Source organism: Betta splendens, chromosome 13, assembly GCF_900634795.4.
Source record: "Betta splendens chromosome 13, fBetSpl5.4, whole genome shotgun sequence".
NCBI classification, from domain to species: domain Eukaryota; kingdom Metazoa; phylum Chordata; class Actinopteri; order Anabantiformes; family Osphronemidae; genus Betta; species Betta splendens.
This window is the reverse complement of record NC_040893.2, coordinates 15,813,555-15,837,584: the sequence shown is the minus strand read 5'-3', so window position 1 is coordinate 15,837,584 and position 24,030 is coordinate 15,813,555. Positions and strand designations below refer to the sequence as shown.

Below are 24,030 nucleotides of genomic sequence, written 5' to 3'. Positions count from 1 at the left end.
CTGGCTGATAAACGGGGAGTGTGCGGTTTAACTCTTCGGGGCGTTGAGTGTGGGCTAATGATACAGTTGTTTTGAGCACCTTAGAATACTAATGCGACTGTAATGCGCTGTGGCGGCGGAGAGGCACTCGATCCAGGCGTGCGGGGCTGTGTTTTAGAAAAATGAAGCCCGTGTCCCACAGCACTTTTCTGCTGCCTGCCTGCTGCAGATAAGTAAATCAAATGGATTTTCCCCAGCTGCGCGCGTCGATTCGCTATCTGTTGGTTTAATTTGGAGGCGCATCAACAAACATGTCAAACTAGAAAGGGGACACATGTTACGCGTGTCAAACATATTAGAAACACGCGCTGAGGCCGCGGCGTCCGGCCTGAGCCTCAGGTGCAGCAGTTTCCACGGGTGGTTTAGGTGCTGGGGGGGGGGGAGGGGGGGGGCGCTCGCTGTAGCTCATGTAATGTGATGGGATGTGATGGGATGTGATGGGATGTGATGGGATGTGATGTAATAGGAGGCACTCACGCCGTCTTGTCCACCTCCTCGTGGATCTTCTTGACCGACAGCTTGATGTTGAACTTGATGCTGTTGAGGATGTTTCTGAAGTACGTCTTCTCATCCACGTCAAACTGCGAACACAGACGTAAGGCGTTACATGGACCTATAATCTTTAAAAGCACGTAAGTAACTCGAGGAAAGGAGGCAGCTCCTCTGGCAGCAACGCCGAGGGTGAACAGTGGATCTGAGCAGCACCAGGACGTCGGATCATTTCTCCTCGCAGACGCTCTTCAGATCAGACATTTTCACAGGACGTGGTGTGAATGTCATTCCACAGCAGCTCCACTGTATTAAGGTCTGGAGCGAGAGATGGACCGTCTTTAAAGCCATTCTGCAGTAGATTTATTCAGCTGTTTAGGGCCACTGTCAGCAGACGGTGGCTCCGTCTCGTACCTCGATGATCACAAACTGTTCAAATCCAGCGGCCACAGCATCTTATGTGGGCGTGCAGGTTTCCTGCACAGGGCTGTGATTTCCTTTAAATTCAGGTTTAAAGTGTAATAAACATTTAACCTGCAGAGTCTCTGGCCAAGTTCAGGGAGCAGCAGCTTGTTTTACACTGAGCTTCGGTATCGTCTCATCTGAGCATCTGCGCTCAGACACACAACTAAGTCGTCTCTATTCATAGAGTTTGTGTAAACACAAACTGATAAATATGTGACGTCTCTAAAGTGACTCTCTAACCCTACATGCAAATCAACAACTGTTTGTATTTGCTGCACCATGACAACCAGCGCAGCTGAGCAGAGACGCGGCCGGCAGCTATTTCAGTCGATGGCTGGAGTTGGTAAATCACTGGACGCGTTTTCCATTCGTCCATTTCACGACGGAAGCAAATGGTTTACAACTGCGTAATTCTCTGGGACCAAACGATAGGTTTTAACACTTTTTATATAAATCCTGAGCTTCCAGGGAAATAAAAATCAATGATTCCTTGGCTCATTTCAGAGATTGAAATCTTTTCTTATAACCAGCAGATGTTTCTAATTAGCAAGTGACTAGCACCTTGTTGATTTCATTATTCCCACATTTTTCTAACCTGCTCTGTGAATGTTTGAATGAGAAGCAAACATTCTAGTTCTTATTATTGTGCTGAAGATGTTCTGTGAAGATGTAGTGACTCAGTTCAGTTGGAACATGAAAAACACAAATACCCTCCAATATTCTTCAGGACCATCGCGTTAGGAGACCCTCCAACTGATGAGTCCTTTTTACCATGTTGCAAAGAGCTGCTGCTGTTTTTTTTAAACCAGCATCCAGATCAATATTACACTAAGACAACAGTGATAAATGTAGATTATTCCTTGGATTTGGTTTGTTTCCTCCATTTTCAGTGTTAATGCTAAGCTAAGCAGTTGGCAGCTATACAAATCACTTTATTATTTTTGGAAAGCAAATGCTAAAGTGTATTTCCTGAACTATTCTCCTAATTGGATGTTTGAGACGAGGCAAACACAATCATTAAATCAGCTACTAATTAGCTGTTACATTATAATTAGTGGTAATCTATGGTGTGCTGAGGCTGTAATGTCTTACATGATTCTTTGAGTAGAGGCCAGTCTCCCGTCTCGGTGCTGCTGCCCAACAATAAAGTGCATTTGAACTAGAGTCACAAAACTTTCTGAAAGGGTTTAATGCAACATCTCCATCCTTCAGTTGACACTAATCACATCTCTCTCATTAGACGTTTCTACTTGTTTTTCAGGCCAGATGTGCTTCTTCCAATTTGTGCTGAAAACGCACAACGCACCCAACTGTGGCGGCAGATGTTGAGGAAACTTATTCACTGAAAGAATTTCCACAAGCAGCTCTTTGTGTCGAGAGTCTGCACACTTTTAACACAACTACTGAAACAACAAAGATGTTAAAACAACTAAGAGCCAGTTTTGCATTGCACAAAATAGAGCGATCGTTACCAGACCTGCTAGCAGCTCAATAACTAACATATAGTATTTGGGCAACTTTATCAGTCTGAGGAAAGCTTTTAGGCCCTATCATAAGTTTCTCTAGAGACATGAAGCCACTCCTGTACGGAGCCAGCTGCAGGATCAGCTCCGGTTTTAAGCACAACCTTTAAAATGCCTTCGACTGGTTTACAGTTTCATTTATTCCTCCCTCACGAGTTTAAGCAAAAACTCATCCCAGTTGTTCCCAGATGTGCAGTGTAGACACGTCTGTTTATGCATCTTCCCCCACAGGTACTCCATCAACAAACCCCTGATTGCATATTTTGACAGCTGAGCTGCCTGTTGGCAGGTTTTACATGTGCTACTAAACTATATTATTTATTTAAGCAGTCTCATCAGTGTGTGTTGGCTTCATTTACTCCTGCATGATGTAACGCAGGACACACACTGGAGCCTAATGGATTTTTCTAGAGGGCCCCAGAGTGAGAGAAGGGTGTTGCTGGGAGGTGGGATGGCGAGTATTGCTGTGTGGGTGCCTGTGTGTGCGACTAGTCGGCGTGGAGTGAAACGGGGAGCTGACTCACCGCATATTCTTGATCTATGAGCTCAGGTTTGAGCAGGAAGTCTGGGTATCCTGTCATCACCATCATGTGCTTCAGCTGGCGAAAACAAGAACAGAAGGAGCGCATGATGGAAAGATGGAGAAAGTGGAGGATAAACAACTGGTTCAACGTCACCTCTCATCCACTTGAAGTCAAAACCACTCATACTCGGCTGTTTTTTGGAGTGAGGCACCATCCAAACACACATGCACCAACTAATCAAGCGAACCCAGTGTAATAGGATTACAGGGAAGCTCTTTATATTCAGTATGGCCCTCTAAAAGGATTATAACTTCAGACTGTAAAAGTATTAGAAGGGATATCTCGCAGTGCAGACCCTAAATCAGCACCACAGGGAGATCCGGATTAGGCGATCCTCACTCCTCAATGTCAAGCCCTTGATGTATTCTATCACACACTTCAATCTAACCAAGCAATCAATCAACCTCTGGAAAGAAAAGGAATTGCACAGAAATAATTAAATCCTTTTCAAATACTAATCGGATCTGGCAGGGAGCTGTGTTTGTGATGCAGAAGGCGAGTTAGAGTCCGAACCTTTGCTCTGGCAGCCTCCTTGGTGGCTTCATCCATCCAGTCCAGCTCCTGCAGCCGTAGGTCCAGGGAGTGCTTTATGTCCTCCACCAGCTCCTGGACCTGAGGTTTGGAGCACATCACAGGACTAAAACACACTAAGCTGAACGATTTTATTTGAATTTGTTATTTGGTTATGCTTTGCTCTTGAATCCCCACTGATGCACTTTTTATTGTCAGATATGTGTACAGGAACCTCCGATACGTAACAACCCCTGATCCTACTGTATGTGTAGCTGTTTTTTAGCTGCAGGCACAAACACAAATCAAAGATACTGAAATTACATATTTTGATTTGTGGTCTACAGCGAATATGATATGCATATGTCTGGATGTGGTGCAATAACCATTTTATATAATGTGACACAACTGACTCAGCAGGAGGCTTGACGTCGCAGAACAAAGACTTAAAAGCTGATACGGGTCTGTATTGCTGGGTTACAGGCCAGTTCAGCACCTGGACTCTTCTACCTAGAAGCTGTGCTCCTGCTGAAATAATGTACACGAGCCCTTCCCTGAACAGCTAATGGCTGCATTCTAACTATTTCTGGGGTCTCGAAGTAACTTTTAAAAACTACCATCATGGTTTCTCAATCTTCCATAAACAGAAAGGTCTTCAGGACACGCTCCCACAGTTCTGCCTACATGATGATGGTGGTGATTCGGCTTAACAAGAGGGCCAATCTTTCCCATCCTGTCTCAGCTTCAGCTCCTGAGACTCATTAATTCCTGGTCATGCTGGGGTGAACAGCATCACTGACTCAGTCAAGGCCACATATATCACCACTGGCCTCACATCCGGTACCTCTCATGTCGATAATGAGGTCTCCAACCTGTGTGGACACGCCAGCACCCAACAGAATCATATCTATGAGCAACATGAAATCACCTGTGTAGACACGGAATTTACCAGAAAATACTTTAACTCAGCAAGAGAGAGTCTATCTGTCCTTATTAGACGCTCGACAGTCTAGAACATAGGAGGACTAGGCGCTATTGTTGGTTTGAGTGATGTTTACTGTGGATGCTCAGGGTATTAGCACCCACTCTATCCATGAAACCTGCCCAACTGTCAGCTTTGTTCTAAAAATCCCTCCTCTCTGCTCATATTAATCAAAGGCTCCGCTAGAGAAATTTACACTTCTATCTTATTAGTATCTTAGATGGAACATTAGAAGCTTGGGAACTTGAAGTATGACACTCAAGAAGATTAATTCGTACCAAGAACTTGCACTTGTGTTTGACTTGTTTTATGCTTTATAGTCCTGATGTTGGCAAAGATTTAAAAGTTGGATGACATGAGGAAAAAGTTCCCCCATGAAAAGGGTGGTAGAGGAAAGTGGAAGGAGAAGATGAGGGGCTTAGACCAAGAGTAAGGGTTAAAGAGGTACTGTATGAAAGCCATTGGAAACCAGGTTCAATGTCTTGGACTGTGATCAAGATTAAAAAAACACATACATCTGAGGATTAAAGGTGAAAAATGGGCCCAAGGGCAGAGGTGAAGGATTAGTAGTAGTGGCAAAAAAACTAAATGGAGAAAGGAGAGGCAATAAATAGAGACAGCTTTCATTGACATAGATGGAATTTCTAGACCACAGCACAGGATTCAATCACAAGAAAACAAAAGAACAGGGAAAAGGAAGAGAGAACATGAAAAGCTTGAAATAAATGTCGTGCAAGTAATACGTTTTGACTTTATTAGCAAACTGTTTTTGGATTTTTCTCTTTGATCGTCACATAGTTCCCATTTCAATAATGATACTGTGTTCAGTCATTACTCTGGTTTTAGATACAGTACTGAAAACGCTTTATTTAGTTGTTTATTTGAACATAAACCAAAAGCTAGTTACGTCTGTAGAAATCAGATGCATTTTACAGCCTCCCAGCCTGAACACAACAGATTGTGACCAAGTACTGAGTTTTTTTGTTTCTTTCATTATGAGAGGGAATTATTTTTCTCTACAATTCCTCTGCAGCCCTGTGTTACAGGTACGTTGGCCGTGGGAGGAGGCAACGAGTCCGACGCTGCAGCCTAAGGTGAAACCATACAGGAAACGCAGGATGAATCGGGGCTCATCCCAACCCGCCCCCCACTCGTACCTTGGCCTTGCTCTGCGAGGAGAAGTGCTGCTGGACGAACAGGGCTCCCAGGGCCATGCCGAAGTGCTTGTTGGCCTGAGTGAGGCACAGCCTGCCCAGCTCCAGCTGCTGCTCCGTGCCGTCGATCTCCCGGGAAAACTCGTGGATGGTGCTGCGGAAGGCGGTGGACAGGTGCTCGCTCAGCGCTGCCACGATGCGCCACAGCATGTAGTTGTGGAGAACCCTGCGACGGGGAGCGAGAGAGGGAAGCTCAGTGACCTTAACCATCAATCCTCTACATGACATACATCGTAAACCTGGGGTCTGCTATAGGTTTACGTCAATAAATGTGTTTGAGCAGATAAACCTTTGAACAGCATGTTTGCAAAAGTGGAGGTTCCTTTACTGGTTATGTTACGATACCAGTAAGGAAAGGTTTTCCTCTCTAGAACAGCAAGTGGCACTTTCACTTCTGCTGAATTATGCTTTTTACTCATGAGAAAAGCTTCTTGCTACATTTTACACAGTCTTGCTTTAATACGAGAAATGTCTGCTTGTGATTTTTGCACATCTGTGTCAAACTGTCAACCTGATCCATCTGCCTCCAAGTTTCCGTCTTTCCATCTGCCCTCTAAGCCACTTAAGAGTCAGGAAAGTTGGGAGGAAAACAAGAGGCAGACAGTGATGGAGAGCGAGTGGTGTAGGAGTCAATAGGGCCCAACAGTTAAAGAACGGCTCCCAACAATCCGGAGTGACTCACAGCAGAGGCGCAGCAGAGGGGTAAAAGAAAAATGCTGAATGGGAGGAGAGAAAATGGATCGTTCATTTATGTATTCAAGCTGTGTCTTCTCTCCGAGACAACGGAGCGCTGGTGTGTCCTCGTGCCCCCACTGGGTGCACACATCTAATCTGCCCTGCGGGGACAAATGCCCCCTCCCCTCCCACTGCGAGGCCCCATGCAAACCTCAAGGCATGTTGTTGTTGTCGCCATTTCCCTTTAAAAAAAAAAATAAATAAAAAATGTCCCCCTCCACGACAGATATTAAATCAAAAGTGCCTGGCAACGACACCCCGAGGTCCCGCCAACAAAGCACTTATGAAGTGAATTTAATTGATGGGAACAGGGAAAGGAAGGCAGGAGGCGGAGGAACAAAGAAACTCAGGTGGAGTCGTCCTCATCAGCACCGTCGCTAATCGACGTGCGTTACAGGTGTGGCTGTTGTCTCATTAGCAAAGGCAGGATTCCACCGGTACAATACAATATGTCCACTTATGTCTGTTCGCAGCTACACATACATGAGCTCACTACCCGTTCTATTACAGTAGGTCCACCTGAGTGAGAAGGACTGGACAGGTGCATGGTGGCTGTGAACCACAGGGACCGTGCTGGTTATTTATTTCCTGTCTTCAGACGAGTGCGTGCTATTTTCAGATCTATTTGCAACAGTGGATTATTTCAGTAAACAGGACAAGCAGTGATCATTTTAAACACTAAAAATAAAAATGTGAATAATGAAAAGGAAAAATGAGTGCTGTGAGATCTGAAGCAAGTCACCACAGAACAATCACGCGCATTTAGAAAAGACCTGGTAAACGCTGTTGTTCTCATTATTGGAGCTGCAGCAGGAATAAGAGTAATTTGGAGGAAAGGAAGTCAGGAACATCAATGTGTTTTAATGTTTTATATTAACCCTTGGAGTCCGTCTGTTTTCTAATGAGATAAAAAGGTAAAAAAAAAATCAAGTTCTATGGACTCATGAAACAAAACGTCACCTCTGTCAAAATAATAAAAAGAAAAAAGCACAGAACAAAAAAGGGAGAAGCTAATGACTCAGAGCTTTCAAACTTATTCTTCAAGACTTCAGGTCATTTGCTGCAAAAGACATTTCACAATACAGTATTAAATGTTCATTTCGCCTGGCGTTCATGTGTATCTGTCCAAATATTGTCCTGTCTTTACATTAGGCACCATGTGTGCTTTACACCCTGTACACTTAATCCTAGTTTGACTTAAATCTCTACTGCTTTAATGTAACAGCGATTAAATTACTTCAAATTAAATGTGTAAAGAACAAACTGTTTAACTGTATTTTCAGCTCGGATGGTAGATTAATTTGCTGATGGTTAATTAATTAGCAGCAAACCAATCTCGCTTTCATTGAGTAACACATAATGACTGATTATTACTGTTAATTAACTGTACTACTACTATTTAAATAGTGTTTGGGATCATCTGAGCCTCATGGTAATTACAGCGGACCTGCCCACAACGCAGAACACCACTTTGTGCTTGTTTCTTAAAAACCTCCCGTCGTGTTAAATCAGCCCGTTCTCCCTTACATGGTCACAAGTGTATGAGTTTTGTGCAGAAGCACAGTCACAGCACGCTAAATGAAAGCAGAGGGCCCGTTGGTGAGAGCTGTACACATCAAACTGTAGGTCTTAGTCACCGAAGGACTGAGCGAAGGCTCATTAGCTGAATGGATTTTAATGGGGCTAGTTAGGGAGATGAAAAGACACCGTCCCCGCGAACTGCATCAACACATTACCACAGGTAATGACCCTGTAGGTAATGGAGGAGAGAGGCCCTCCTCTGACTTCCACTACCTGATGCCAGTCCAGAACAAAGTCGAATCTAAATAAATAAAACCATACATGCGCCTCTGCTGGAAACTCAGGAAGACAATCTCCACTGCCATGAAATCCACCGTTTGGCAAAGAGCTTAATCTAGGAGTGATTTATAACCAACTCAGGTGTATATTTTTAAAAGCAGTGGACCTCAACGGGAAGTGTTTCACTTCTCTGGATTACTCATACGTTCATATTGTTCGCTTAATCGTGCCTAAATAAACACTCATGAAATGATGAATTCTCCTGCCAGCCTTCAAATTGCACTGCCCAAACAAAAAAAAACAAAAACACATCCTCCAGAGTGATGGATGAATGGAGGGACCAGACGGAGGGAGAGAGTGGGAGCAGTAGCAGGGCGGGAGGAGTGTGTGTGAGAGACGCTGGTGTTGTCATTATGCTTTCCCCTTCATTGGAGGCCTGCTCATCTGGCTAATGGGATTGGCTGCAGTCGCTGCAGCGCATGGGGACCGCACACATACACACACACGACTGGAGGGGGAAAGGGAGAAAAGAAAGATGGATGGAGGATGGAGAGAGGAAGGTGTGACCGCTCTTGTCAGAAGCCTTGTAAAATGGGAAAGTCATGAATGTGAGAAAACTGGAGGGATGAAGAGATGGCACAAAGAAAAGAGGGACTTGGTCAGTAGATGGAGGTATTGCGACTGATGGAGGGATTGAGGAATGGAAATGAATGAGATGGGTAGATCGAGTTGTCAATAGCAACCCGAAACCACTCAAAATAAAAGGGAGAGGGATGAGGAAAAGAAATGAAGCGTTGACGGAGAGATGATGGGTAAGAAAAGAAAACGGAGAAAAGGTGTTTAAAAGACGCATAAATGAATAAAGAAAAACTGAAAAAATGACAAAAAGGCAGGAACAGGGTGCAGGAACTCAAGGGAGAAATGACTGGACAAAGAGGAGAACAAGAATGAAAGAAATAAGGGTGAAAATTATGAAATCGGGAAGAAGGGAAGCATGAAATAGAAGGGAGGAGGATGGTGGAGGACAGAATGGGCTTTTTTAACCATCTGTCCTGTCTCCCTGAAAATCACAACTGTCTAACAGGCAGATGAAGCACTTGTCTGACACCTTTTCACCTCTCGGAGTGCAACTTCAATGTTCCTCCAATTTAACAAGAGCCTAAACTTCCCTCCTGCTTTTCTGTGTTTATCTGAATGTCAACCTGCACCAGCCTCTGACTGTGTGTGTGTGTGTGTGTGTGTGTGTGTGTGTGTGTGTGTGTGTGTGTGTGTGTGTTCGGTGTGTGACCGGCAGAGTATGAAAGAGTACAGGAGTTTTTCCAGTGGTCCATTAGTGGCCCTGAGAGGAGCAAACTCTCCTCTCCATCTGCTCTACTGGACAATCACACGACGGGCCAACACCTCTGCCGCGACCTCTGCCTCCAACTGCATAAAGCTTAACAATGGAAGCTTGTGTGATAAGGCGGCTCATACGTGAAGTGTGACTCGTGTGTCCTTCCCATAAACGCACGCTTCGCTCGGCTGGATTAGCCGCTGTGCAGTGGTACAGTTTGTTTTTCAACCTTGTGCCCATACAGTAACTAAATGTCATCTCTGTGCAGCACGCATTACCAAAATGCTAATAATTTGCTTGGAAAACACTACGGAGATAGGAATATTTAATGAAATTAAATAGTCACTGTTGATTGACCTTGAACACACCATCGTGAGCGTTTGCTTTTTTTTGCTTCAATGCCATTTCAGTTGCTAACTTTTTTTTTTTTTTTTAGGGATGAAAATATTAGTTGTTTGTGTTAGTTTTGTGTAGCTACTTGGATACGTTAATTATCCCGACTTTTCCTCTAGTGCCACTATGAAGTTCGTATTTGTGACGTTTGCTTCATTAGGTAAACTTTTACAGTCTAACTTAGCCCAATATAACAACTCTGTAATTATTTCGACTTTTAAAGGTTGTCATTTTTTAATTGAAGCTCTTAAAAGGTTTTCTATTGAAGGCAGCATAAACATTAGCACGAAGCATCATTAATTTGACGGCGTAGCTCTTTATTATTGAATTACAAGGATGGTGACGAAGAACAGTTACAGTATCGTATCACATACACGAGATTGAATTAGAACATTTTAAACATCGGAAGGAAGTTTTTCCAACAGCATTTTTGCACCTTCAGGCCAAGATTCCGGCTATTCAGTGTCAGCAACAGCTCCATTTCCAGGTGTATCTATTTATTTGTGTGCACGTGGTTTTTGCCTGCAACAAGCTGTGTGACTGACTAATAACAGGCAGCAGAGGAAGGGACCCCTTGATGTGAGGAACCGGGGGCATTTTTAACGATGTACTCATAAGCTATGCTAATGAGAAACACCCCTCAGGAAGCTGAATAGCTCTATTCTCTATTGGTGCGCGTATGATTGTTTGTGTGTGTACCAACTAGCTATGCCAACCTTTGTTTAAAGCCCGATAATGAACTTCCTGCGTGGCAGAACCCGGAGACGGGCTGGAGGTGGAAGGAAGATGGAGAATGAGAAGGAGAAGAGAAACAATGGCAGGAGAGGAAAGTGGAGAGAGCTGGAACAGGTGAGCGGGAGGATGACAGGAGGTGGAGGAGTGATAGAAGTAGAGATGAATGGGGAAAAGAGAAGAAGCAGATGGAAAGAAGGCAGAGCCGCAGAGACGTTGGAGGATTCGAGGGACGACTGGGAGAAATGCGACCATGACCACGCAAAGATCATGGGAGGAGACAGATGGAGAGAGAAAGGGGAACAGGTGAATCAAGAGTAAGGAGCTTGATAAAAGGAGGATGAGCAACAAAGAGGTTTGGGGGGGGGGTCCTAAAAGTTTTATCAACTCATCACTGAGGAAGCTCATCATGAAAACTAACGCTGCCCATTTATAATCTCTGCACATCATTTGGCCTTTGTGTGTGGAACATGGACACGAAGATAAAAACAGGTTTTGTACTTATCTGCTGAAGATATAAAGGCTGTTTGATCGCACAATAAATAATACTAAAAGCCGATTGTGTGGCTCCTCAGTGAATATGACCATATGAGCTAAACGCTGCAGCCGGCCAGTGATTAAAAACAGAGGACAGGATGTCAAATTCTGTAGACGCAAGTGGCGTGGAAACAAAAGACAGAGAGAAAGCATGAATGAAGAATGATGTGGAATCTATTACTAAAGCCGTTAGTGGGATGGATGAACAGGAGGCGCGACGAGGTGGTTGGTAAACATCAAGGGAGTTGAACCTGGGCTGATGGATGTGACAGAGGCAACTGCTATTTCACTGAGAAGGATTATTAATTGCCTGATGCATTATACAGCGCCCGACTACATGCATGTGCAGAACGTTGTGATTAAAAACTACATCTCACCAGAGGAGGTTGCCGGTTAGACGCCGTATAAAATAAATCAGGCGCAGGTTCCTCAAATAAATGGAGCACTAAACAGATTTGATATAGAAGAGATGTTCACACTGAACTGAGCTAAATCACTGCAAAAAGATTGGATCTTTTGTTGTGGTTAGGAAGCAATATAAAGCCCAAAGGATGACAGATACAAGGAGGAAAGTAAGGGATAACCTTTACGCACCACATATCCTGTAAAAGGCGTGAAAAGAGGAAGAGAAAGAGCCGAAAGCAGGTGATAAATTGAGTAAACAGGTTTGTGAGGAATGGCCCGAGCCCGTTGAGTTTGGCGCATGGTGTTACAGTGGACACGCAGGCCGGCTGATGAATAGAGAACAAACTGTTAAACTGATAAATTCACAGCAGTGCAGAAAATGGATGTGATAAAGCGTCGAAGCGCAGGGTTGACCCTGCAGCTCCCTCAAACCATTCAGAGGCGCTACAACCCAGTCTGTTATTGCGTTATCTGGCGGGATGTGTCCGGATCTTCTTCTGGGTCAGCGATGTGGTTCTGATGGTGGTTTAGATTAGGAGACTGGTCTTTAGTTCTAGTTTGTCTGTCTTACGGCGCAAAGCATTTATTGATCAAACTGGGGACTAAAGGACAGAAGGAACCAGTAAAATCTGCTCTGTTGCCTTGAGGCACAGCCTCACTAAAGCTACAGTAAGATGTGGTTGGCTTTGCTGCACCACTACTGTCTACAGTTCAGTAAGTAAGAGCAAATAAGCCTGTTCTTGTGCTCATGTTCACTCACTGCATGGTAATCTATCTTTCCTTGTAGGAATCTGGCAACAAGAGATTGTCTATAAGATTGACACACACGAGAAAATGCAGTGACTGCTTCTAGCAAACACTTCCACAGCTTCTCTGTTGCCTGAATGATCTTGGCAGTGAGGATGTGAATCATATATCATCTATGATAATATCTTAATTGTTGTTTTAACCTCTTAAACCCTGTGGACCTGGTACCGGGTTCATGAGTGCAGATCTATAAATAAGTGCCTGTAAGAAGTCCATAAAATTTAGATACACAGAAACACACTCCATGTGTATTTACAGTCCTGCTCCCATCAATCAGTTTTATCAAATCATCTTATATTTAACTTACAATTGATGTTTAGCAACTATCTTCACCACCTGCTTCATTCCCTTACTCTGACTGATTCTACCTCCTTTGTCAAACAGAATCAGTCTCACCACAAGGTGCCTCTTGACTGATCATTGTTTACAGTATAGATCGATTCTAAACCAGTGTTAAAACCCAGGCATGCACAAAATCACAACACTGGATGTGGCCATAATGACATGAACTGGTGGGTCATGAAATTACCAAAATGTCTGAATAGGTTATGGTGCCGGACAGACAGAAAGAGAGACATGAATCCAATCGCAGACGGAAATGACAAGCAAGTAATCCAGCTGCCAGTCAAGCAGCCAGTGAGCCGTGCATGAAGACCGAGAGCTGTTGTGTACTTGTGTAGAGCACAGTGACTATTGGCGAGCTGTCAGTGGCTTTAACGCACAGTCTGTGTGCAGCAGCCCTCTAAGGCCTCCTCTGGAGTCTGTCAGGAAAAAGGAAGGAGGGAGAGTGTGTAAAGAGTGTGTGTGTGTGTGTCCGTCTGAGTCTGCAGGTGGTAGCAAGGTGTGGGTGTAGATCAATAATAATAATCAACTGCAGTGGAACTAGAAGTTCACCCAACAGTGACTCACATGCACACACACGCACAGCAACACTCAAAAACCGATCCATAGACCCAGTGACACCGTGTTGTAGTCTAAAATTATAGTGACAGCCTGTAACTGAAGGCAACACACATGCAAAACAACCTTGAACAAAACCGCTTACTCGCGCAAAAAGTAGCAGCTTAAAAACACATACGTCTCACTTCTCGATACGATCTCCCACAAACCTCAGGCCCCCCCCCCCCTTTCTGTACCTCTTTGAAGTGGTCTTGATGATGTCGGACACCTTCTGTATGTAGTCAGTGGCGAGCACCACGATCTCCTCGTCCTCAGAGAAGTTGTCGTGGAAGATTCTGTCCAGCAGACGTTTCCAGTGAAGCTGCAGCAACGAACAATGACACTCAATAGTCATGCAGTAACCCCCCCCCCACAAAAGTCTGACTTACATATTAAATGATGAAATAGGGTGTAATACAACACCCCACAGTTAAAATTATAAGACGCAGAAGATCAGGATATGAAAAACAGGGAATCAGATTAAATGTGCATTTGATAAAAGATGAAAATGAAGCATAAAAAATATTCCACGTGCCCAGAGCTGATGGCGTGCTCTGGTAAAGCCTGGTCTATGACCCAGCAGTTGACTCAGTCCATGAGGAGACTGCTTAGAACAACACAATCCAAATACACTGGACGTAAACACCGTATGGGGTGTATTCAGGCAGGACACATTTTGACATTAAACTGTTCAGTCCACAAGACACATTTAAAGTACAGTTGATTTTGTTTTTCTGAAGGGGAATGCGTGAACATTTATGTTTAAGGCTTCTGCCGTCCATACTAATTTTACACAAAACACAAAATAGAGTATGATGAGCAGTCTGCTGCCTTCAACAATCTGATTTATTTTGTGTTTTGAGTGTCACAGCTTTGGGTTTGTATAAAGTTGTGCATCACATCCAAGTAAGCAAATAACTGGAGCCATTTTATCTTCTAGTTTACCCTTTTTATGTACCTCCTTCCATGTTCACACGTTTATTACAACCTCTTTTTCCCCGTGTGTAGTTTTTGGCTGAGAAACAGAGGTAAACCATCGCTCTCTCTCTCTCTACAGTGACTAGTTTCTCATCTCCATTCTCCGTCCTCAACCGTGAAACATTGAGGATTCTTTGTTGCTCCCTCCTTTTCCATTCTTCTCCTCTTTACCCACTCCTTTCATTTCGTCTCTCGATCTCCTCGTCTACCCCTGCAGGCCAGACATCTTTTCTGATCCACACTAAAGGAACGTGCTCATGTATTTCTATGGCTGGTGCAGAAAAATGTATTCTGAGACCATAACAAGTAGATTTTTACATGAGAAAAAGACAAGTTGAATTTAAACAAAGGCCCAGTACATAGACTACACTTACAAATACTGTAAGCAAAGTGAATGTTTAATGTTGTAGGGAATGAAAAGGAGTCCCCACAACTTATAGAAGGAAAGAAACTGTGTGTATGTAGTTCTTACACTGGTTTTTATTTTATTTATTGATCAAACTGAGACTAAAGGACAGAAGGAATCTTAATATAAATATAATAAAATCTGCTCTGTTGCACACTGGTTTGCCTCGAGCCAAAATGCATGTACACACACACACAGCTGTACATGATTGCATACATGTCCTGTACATTACATACAGTACTCACACTAGGAGCGATGCGCTGCAGCTGCCTGAGGGTGATGCGGTTGTACATGGTGCTGATGTCTTTTCTTTGGTCATCATATTCTGACACGGTGATCTGGAAGGGGAAGATTTTACTAAGCATTGCCCACACACACACACACACGCATGTACGGTCAGCTCACATTCGCCAGACGGGTCTCCAGCTGTATAATCTCCTTGGACTTCTGCGTGGCATTGTGAGCTCCCAGCATGCTCAGCAAGCGCTCCATCAAGGCCTTGTACGCCGCCAGTATCTGGAATGCACAGTGACACCGGCGCTAAATGATGGGAGGAGCTGCGGCATCATTGGTAACGGCCCCCGGTGGGGGTGACATGTGGCAAAGTGGACAGGATAACAAAAGCACAGGAGGGGACCGAGGAAAGCAGGTGGACTGATGGAGGGAAGGGAGAAACGGTCTGTAGGACAGATGGAGTTGGACACAGGCGAAAGCTAAAGAGGGGTCGAGAAGAAAAGGATGGTTAAAGACAAAAAGGGAAGGCCAAAAGGAGGTCAATGTGAGGTGAAGATGGAAAGATAGGGTGGGGAAGAGAGATCGAGGCGAATTAAGTGAAAAAAGGGGTTAGGGAGGAGAGAGAAATGAGAAGGGCGAGAGCTGGAGATGGGTTAGACAAACAGGTTGAGTGGTTTCTCAGTTAATGGAAAAGGAACTCTTACCTTCACACTGTCCTCATCCTGTCCCAGGTACAGGCTTCTCTCTGGTAAGGTGAGTCCTTCCTGATCAATCTGTCCACAGACGAACACAAACAAGTTATCTCTGGTAAAAACCTGACGTTAGTTAATTAGGTTTTATGTAAAACTGTGCAACGAGTTTGGTATGAGACAGATTCAGGATGTTTGAGAAACCGAACAGGAGGCCTGATTCATAAGAGATGGCGAGACGGCATGAAATCACAGTGCAAACGGACACGTCTTCACTCTGGGTTTAACTGGGGTGAAGTTGAAAATGTCATGAAGCCTCCGATCGTAGCCTCAGACTGTCAGATTCTCACCCTGATGGCGTTCCTGGAGGAGTTCTTGTCGTCCACATTCACTGTGAGGGAGAAGAAGACGGCCGTGCTGTACACCCCCTGGGTCCTGTAGAGCAGCTCGTCGATGTCCGGTCTCTGCGGGGCACCCTCTCTCTCCCACCCTGCAGCACCGGGTGGAGCCCCCACCAGGTCCCAGCCCCCACAGCTGTTGATCACCTCCGTCATGGGGTCAGAGCCCAGCTTGTCAATCTCCTGGATGTTGACACAAGAGCGATAGAACTCCTTGACTTTGCGCTCGGCCGAATTGGGCCCGCGCCTCCGTATGGGCTCCAGCAGGAGGCGCTGCAGCTTCTCCTCGTTGTGCTCCCCGATGGCGGTGATAATGCCGTAGCTCAGCTTGTCCTCTGGGATGCCGTGTCGCCTCAGCCAGCCGCCGCAGGCGAAGGAGTAGAAGTCTTGGCAGGGCTGGATGGTTGGGTCAATATTGGACTGAACGAAGCGAGCGGCCCGGAGGAGGGAGCGCTTGCGTTGGCAGTCCTGCCGGCACTGAGGGTCCTGCTGGGCGTCCAGGGAGATGTACTTGAGTGCCAACATGCTGCCTAAGATCACACACATGCCCGCCGCAAATACCAACGCGGAGAGGAGGCAGATCTCCCTCCGGCTCCATCGAGGAAGCCCGCCGCTGCTGCCGGCGCTGCCGAGCTCTCGGTTTTTGCCGTTCGACCAGGCGCCCCCGCGGCCGCGGCCCATGTGGCGGTCCAGGCTGCCTCCCAGGTGAAGGGTCATGCCGTTGCTGAGGATGTCACTGCTAAAGCGCCCGCCGTATTTCACCTCCTGGAACTCGTCGTAGTGAGCTGTTAATGAGTAGGTCTTCTCCATGGCGTGTTGTTTTACTGGAGGAGGATAAAGGTATTTTATGTTCAGACCGCTGTCATGGTTACGCCTCCTGAGGAAAATAAAAAAAAGGGAGGGCTCACTGAAGGTAGCTGAAGTAAAAATCCGGTTGACCTTCTTTAGGCAAAGTCTTTTTTTATTCTTTCAAATCAAAATCCAGCAGAGCAAGGGTCTCCCATTGTGCAAGAGGAATCTCTGGGGTCCCGCTGTCTCATCCTCTTTCTCCCTGCTGCCTACTCATTTGTTCTCCTCTCCTCCTCCTCTACGACCAGTTACAGGTCACCTGTCGATAGAAACAGAAATGAAGGTGAAGGGTGCACGTCGACGGACGCAGGAAATTGAATCTACGATTACAACGGAGACTGACGAGTTTCTTCTTTAGCACATTTTTCCCCCCCGACACTCGTCCTGTTGTTTGTTGACCGAAGCTGTTGAATTGATTGGTGATAGTCGTGCCTCGGGGACAAGATGTCTCTCGACGAGTCCACGCTTTGGACGGATCAATGGAGACAGGAGAAAAAAAAAAAGATTTGAGCAGCAGCTGGACACGGAGAGGTGTGGCAATGACCATAACTTAGGCTGTCAGCCCAAACTGAGTTAGAGCCTTTTATTATTACAAGAGGACAGAGGGGATTTATGTGAGCCTCACCAATCTGAAGCCCGTGGAGTACACTGTGGAGATTTCAGAGGAACAACAAGCTCACGCGTCACCTTTACGTGCAGAAACATGTGTTACACGTGCACATGTTGACATTAAATGCTTTTATAAAGGAACCCTGGATTCACAGCGTGATGCACTGGTCTGATGCAGCACAAACACAGACGCATAAATAAGTGTTATAGCCGTTTGCCTTCTCCTTTCCTCTGCAGATGCCTTCTACGTGTAGCCTGCAGGCAGAAATCACGAGCCCAACAGACTGACTGATAAATGGTTTTTTGGATGCTGTCCCAGTGAGAGTTGCGAACCTTTGAGAGTATTTGTGTTTTCTGTGCAGCGAACTTGCTGAAAGCTGTGAAGGCGATCTGTGAAAATTGATCCCTCTTATCTCCTCAGAGAATAGCAAACTTCAGCACTGATGTCTTTAACACGCTTTCCTGTTCCTCATGGGAGCGCTCCATGAAGATAAGAGGGAGAGACAAAGACAAGCAGGAATGAGTAACAACAAAAACTGAAGAAATAATTAAGACATTTTGAGTTTACAGGTAAACAGTATTGTTTCAAACTGAAGATTTATTGAAACAGAAGGACAAATAAAAGGTTGGAGAAATGAAAATCAAGTCAATGACCTCAGATCTCAGTTACTCTATAGAGCTTATTTCTCCATTCTTCTGTTTCTAATGCTTTAAACACACACACACACACACACACACACACACACACACACACACACACACACACACACACACACACACACACACACACACACACACACACACACACACACACACACACACACACACACACACACACACACACACACACACACACACTGAAAAAAAGCCCAAATAATCTAAATAGCAGCTTAGAATGCAATCTAATCCTCCTTTTTTTTCTATATTTGTAATGTAAGGAGAGCTCTCCCACTGACATCCCACCCTGTACAAAGTCATCTCAGTGACATGTGGTTGAGGTTCTTGAACACAGCTGCTGCAGACGCCTTCTGTATGATTGTATTAGCATAAAGCTCCCTCAACACAAGTGACAGCTCCTCTTGAGAAAGTATAAGGTCTCTGTGATAATGAGACTATAAGAAGCTTTGCATCACAGGTATGATCTTGGTGTCAGATCTGTTACATGTCTTTGCCTCAAAAGGTGGATAACCTAATCTAAAGCCATCCATGCACTGGGTACATGTGCTGCAGCTGAATTAATGACCCACGGCAATAAATGAAATTCTGTATGTAATACTGGAATTTGCATTCACTCTTCACATATTCTTTCTTTCAAATGTACTTTCTTGTCAGGACTCTTTAGGCATTACCATAAATTATGATAGTCATTTATAGAAACCCACACACACTCAAAGTGGACACCAAGCATATGGCTAATGGATTGGATTTGTTGGGTTCCAAACAAAAACGGAAAGGCACACGTGATGAATGGCTATTTACCAAACATGACAGGGCCTAATATCTGAAAGTCAGCTAATAATGTTGCACACACACAGCTGAGCGGCATCAAAAACACCCCCACGGTGATGCATAGCGCCTTGTCAGTTGTTAAGCGTTTCCCATACATCTTTCAAGCAGCAATCACTTATTCAATTATAGCAGGGGTTCTCAAAGTGTGGTCTGAGACCCACCCAGGAGTCCCGACACGCCACCCAGAGGACAGAAACTCTATTAAACCGAAATTCGTTTCATTCAAGGAGTAAATTACATGTAAACCATTAGTCATTTTTATTACAGTTGTTTAACTCTGCATCACTACAACGGAGGTTGTTTGTCTTCCTCAATAAAACTCTACCCGAAGCACCCATGTGAAAAAAATATGACTATCCTGAGACTTCACAATAAAAAAAAGGAAGACTTGGGTGAAGTGAAACTTGAGTCGTTATTTCAGGACAGCCCTGCGTTTTCTTACCGACAGTCAGTTACCGGTGTTAAAACTGCAGGAACTCGTTAGCGGTCATGTGAAATGCATCTTTAAATTTACAATCAATGATGTTTAAGCCAACTAAATCCCCTAAAGGCTGAGTAGATCTCACTCGTCCTGCTCCTCTAATAACAGATCCTCAGAGGGGATGAATGGGTAAATCAATAGACAGACGCTTCGAAGGGTCAGGGTGATGTTACTGTACTAGATGAACCATAGTTTGGGGCATAATTATGTTATGTCCAAGAGCAAATCAGCTGCTCAATGCATCACCAGCTGCCTCAAGTGAGAGTGAATATTTCACTGCTCTACATTTGTTTTCAAATACACCTGAAATCCCTAAAGGTTTCTGAGAGTTTCTCAAACACAAACGTGCAAATCAGCATGAGCGGAAATGAATTATCTCTGCAGACTTGTAGTGATTTCACAGTTCCAGACTTTAGTGCATTGGGACTTAACACATCGACACGTTAAAACTGATCCCTGTGGTCTCTTGAAGCAGCCGATTTGTTACTAGTAAGATGTAAAGTCACCTCGGGTCGACATCGTCTTGCAGCAGAGCGGCACAGTTGCCAATGATTGCCGGAGGGCACATTACGAAGACTGTAAAAGATAGCGGTTACTGCTAACCGTCAGTGTTATTTACTGCTGAATCAATGGTAACAAAAACTGCTCCAGCTTCTGGTCTGTAACCAAATCCAGAAGCTTCTCAAGCTTCGCGTACGGTCCAACCACACTCGCAGCATCCATGAAGGTGCCTCCAACCAAATCGCACTTTGAAGGTTACCGGCGTTTGGCGCGCAGCCTAACTCACGACTTAACCAATAACACGAATTGGCGGAGAGCAAACTCTTTTCTCTGCACCGCAGTTTGTGATGATATTTAGTGGCGGGCAGAAATAAGAGCTTAGTGCGAAGCGCTCCGCTTTTATCTCCACTCGGGCGAGTTACGTCACCTGAGAGCCCTCTATAAATGGGTTTATTATCCCCTAATCAAAGTGGTCACAGAGCCTGCCCCGGGAGCTTCACGGCACTCAGAGGGTTCAGTGTGGGAGTCAGCCCCTCGAGCCTTATCACCGGCCGCCAGAGGCTGCAGTAGAGGGCTATGGTGCGTTTGTATGGCCCACAGACTTAGACACAGTATGAGTACACTAACCAGGCGAGACCTCCTAGACTTGTACCAAACAACAAAGTGCTGCGTGTGTTAATGTTCCACATGAGCAGTATCAAAGAGCCTTTTATTGAGCACACAAGACTCTTATTAAAAGCATTTTATCACTGTGATTGATATAAAGCCTCCAACCCTAATGACTAAACATGCCGAACTATAATTAAATGATGAATAAATCTATTAGTGTTGCTACTCAACAACTGCATTTGCACTTCGTTTATTCCATTGCAGGTTGAACTATTTTTTTTAATTGACTTCAAGACTGGGTTTGTGGGCGGCATCGTCGTGCTGCACAGTGTCAAAGAGCACAGCTGTGTAGATTGGTTTTTTTTTTTTTAAAGGCGATTTTCTAAATCGAGTCTTTACCAGGTGAAGGCATGTTTGGTTAACACACAGCTAATATTAACACCGAAAACTTTTGGCCCATTCTAAACTCGCTGTAACACGGAGACAAGCCCTATTTTTACACGTTGGATAATTATTGCGCACACAGTTTGCGCTTGTTAAAACTTTATCCGCGCAATCATCGGGGATTCTACGCGGAAACTGAATCAGCGCTGAAGATAAACAAGCGATAACTCATTATCCTACAACACCGCGTCCACGGTTATTGCAGACAATCAATTAAAGTTTGTGCCAGACGCTCCCGCTCAGCATCCGCACATCTAATGACACATTTACCATCATTTCAGCCCAAAACAGCCTCTTACTACTGAGTGCAAACTTATTCACGTTCAGCATTTCGCTGCGAGGAAACGACAAATACCTGAAAGCGGCGGCGGCAGAGACGCACCTCCAAGTTAAACTGTTAATTCTTCTTTTACCTCCACGCGCTAATAAGAAACACGATAAGAGTCCAAATGGTTCCTCTCGTGCTACATCTTAGTGGTAGACAGGCTGGCGGCAGAACCGGCTCAGAACCCTCCTGAGGTGTGTGGACCGCCGCTCAGGGTCGGGGAACTTGGCCAAAAAGAGCTTACCTGTGGAGAGTCAACGCGAACCCCCGCTGGGAATGTGACACTGCCTGCGATTCGAGTGTGCGGATCCACGCGATCCACTCCACGGAAGGTCCGACTCGGTAATCCGGTCCCCCACCGGAGATCGGCACAGACCGGGATCCGCACCGCTCTCTGCCGCCGCCGCAGCTCACAGCCTCCGATGTATGGAGGAGAGGCGAGGGGGGAGGGGAGCGGGAGGGAGGGAGGGAGGGGGGTCCTTCATTAACAAGGTAAGGCGCGGGCGCGCGCGCGCACCGACAGACATGCCTGCGCGAGTGCGCGCAAAGTCTACAAGTCACACAGATGTTAAGCCGCATGTTCAGTAGCTGGAGCTTTTCAGTCCTCTCCATCGGCGGCAACGTTTCTAACGGGCATCTGTGTGAGCGACTGCGAAGTTTAAGGCGCACGTGCCTGTGTCTTCAGAAGTAGCTCAAATTTAATGCGCCAGTTCAGTTAATGAGTTATTTTCTACTGCTCCGTAATTACACCCGCTGAGACTTGTGACGCGCAGCAGGGGGGCCTTGTGAGAACGAGCCACTGCTGACTCATGGTCACACACACAGTCCGTCCACTCCAACCTGACTTCATCCACTGTAAACCTCCCACAGGCAGCAACAGACTGTGTCCCAAAAAAAAACATTTATGTGCAGCCATCTCAAAGCCTGTGTTAATAAATCCTGTGGTCGAAACGTCCCGAACATGAGCTATATGGAAACATAAATCTCAATGTAGCCCGAGAGTCACACCACCCAAACTAATCAAACCGAAAGGGCGACTAATGTTATTATGCAAATCAGCTGAGTAACTAACCGGCCATTTCATTACCCGATTGTAGAAGTAGAAAACAGATGATTCTGGTAAATATATCATTTGTTTGACCTTTTGTTTTCTTACTTAAAGAGCTACTGTTGCTTGTTAGAATGTGCCAATTTTGTAAATTTGCACTTGATTGTCAAGGTTGTACATTTAAAGCTTCAGTTAAATGACACACTGAAAACACTGGAAATGCAAATGCTGAATTAAAGTAGCAACATATTAATTTTGCCTATTAAGTGTGTTATGGCTTTTATTTATTAATTTAACATATTCAAGACCTCAGCAGCGTGTGTGTGTGTGTGTGTGTGTGTGTGTGTGCGCAGACTTTTTTCCATTGCCCCCAGTATTGTGCATATTAAACCTACTGTATGTACAGTTTATCTGCCTGAAGGCAGAACCAGGATCTGCTTACGCCACCGTGGCTGAGCTCACATCAGCTCAGCCGACCATCTGGTGACGCCACCGTACAGACCTACAGTACGAGCCCTGGTCTACATGCTGTCAATGTTATTTAATTAATGTGGGTCACCAGACGGGCACGTCCTCAAAGACATTGATTTCCATAAAGAGGGTTACATCTGAACAACAGAGGGGCCGTGACTTCAAATGATTGACTATTGAATAGAAAGTTGTTTCATTTGCTTTGTTTATTATTGATAGAAGTTGGGGCCACCTGCATCCCAGCACCTTTTAGCTACAGCCACACTTTAAACACAACTCTCTCCACCAGCCCAACACTGTCAAGCTGCACATGATGATACTAGTAGCAGCATGTCACTATCCATCTACCTCATATCACTTACTCAAAAAGTCCTCTTCTCTATTCCTCACGGTATATCTAGCTAGCTTGTTAAGCTAGTTAGCATGCTAACTGTGTGCTAACAGTTACTAGACAACATGAAGGCAAAGCTTATTAGCATGTTAACCAGCACTTGACACAAACCAAACCAACCTGAACAAAACAACCTTCTCCCACTACTTCATGCTATCAGCAGACACACCACAGACAGTTAAAAGTGTGTATTCAGTCACTTACCTTTTTTGAAGCACAGCCATTCAAAGGCACCACCTGCAGCGGCGGCCATGTTTTCAATGTCTGCTTCAGGCTCCAGCTTCTAGAGTCAGAGAAAACAGGACTTCCTTATCCAAACTCTTCTTCTGACTTCTGTACTTGTAATGAATGTGAGTTCTAGGTTCTATTATGATTGTGTTTATTGCTTTTATTTCTCAGGTGCTATTATAGATGTGCCAAACTATGAGCTCAGACATCAAAAGTTCAAAGGTAGTTTGAACATTCACACTTTGCTGATAACTTCATGATGATCAGCGACTGTTTGCCGACCTTTTCTTCCACCTCGACCATGACCGCGTCTCCTGGACGTGGGACTGAGCTAATTCACCTTCGGCTCACAGCCGTTTCTTCCTTCTGCTGC

General features: G+C 45.0%; 1 protein-coding gene across 8 annotated transcripts in view; it reads right to left on the bottom strand.

Moving 5' to 3' along the window:
* LOC114867515 (endothelin-converting enzyme-like 1) overlaps positions 1-23,788 on the bottom strand; it is a 31,025-nt gene extending 7,237 nt beyond the window's left edge. Inside the window, exons 1-12 of one of the 8 annotated variants that reach the window (XM_055513729.1) lie at positions 21,764-22,272; positions 17,385-17,506; positions 17,101-17,300; positions 16,145-17,016; positions 15,810-15,878; positions 15,277-15,387; positions 15,117-15,209; positions 13,685-13,809; positions 5,750-5,972; positions 3,614-3,712; positions 3,041-3,115; positions 517-620 (exon numbers count right to left, since the gene is read on the bottom strand). In XM_055513729.1, the coding sequence (XP_055369704.1) occupies positions 517-620; positions 3,041-3,115; positions 3,614-3,712; positions 5,750-5,972; positions 13,685-13,809; positions 15,117-15,209; positions 15,277-15,387; positions 15,810-15,878; positions 16,145-17,002 (1,757 nt within the window). In that variant the 5' untranslated portion in view covers positions 17,003-17,016; positions 17,101-17,300; positions 17,385-17,506; positions 21,764-22,272. Of the gene's footprint in view, positions 1-516; positions 621-3,040; positions 3,116-3,613; positions 3,713-5,749; positions 5,973-13,684; positions 13,810-15,116; positions 15,210-15,276; positions 15,388-15,809; positions 15,879-16,144; positions 17,301-17,384; positions 17,507-21,763; positions 22,273-23,633 lie in introns of those variants that run through there. The other 7 variants (XM_055513730.1, XM_041073475.2, XM_041073474.2 and 4 more) reach the window with 7 other exon arrangements.
* Between the last annotated feature and the right edge of the window lie 242 nt (positions 23,789-24,030).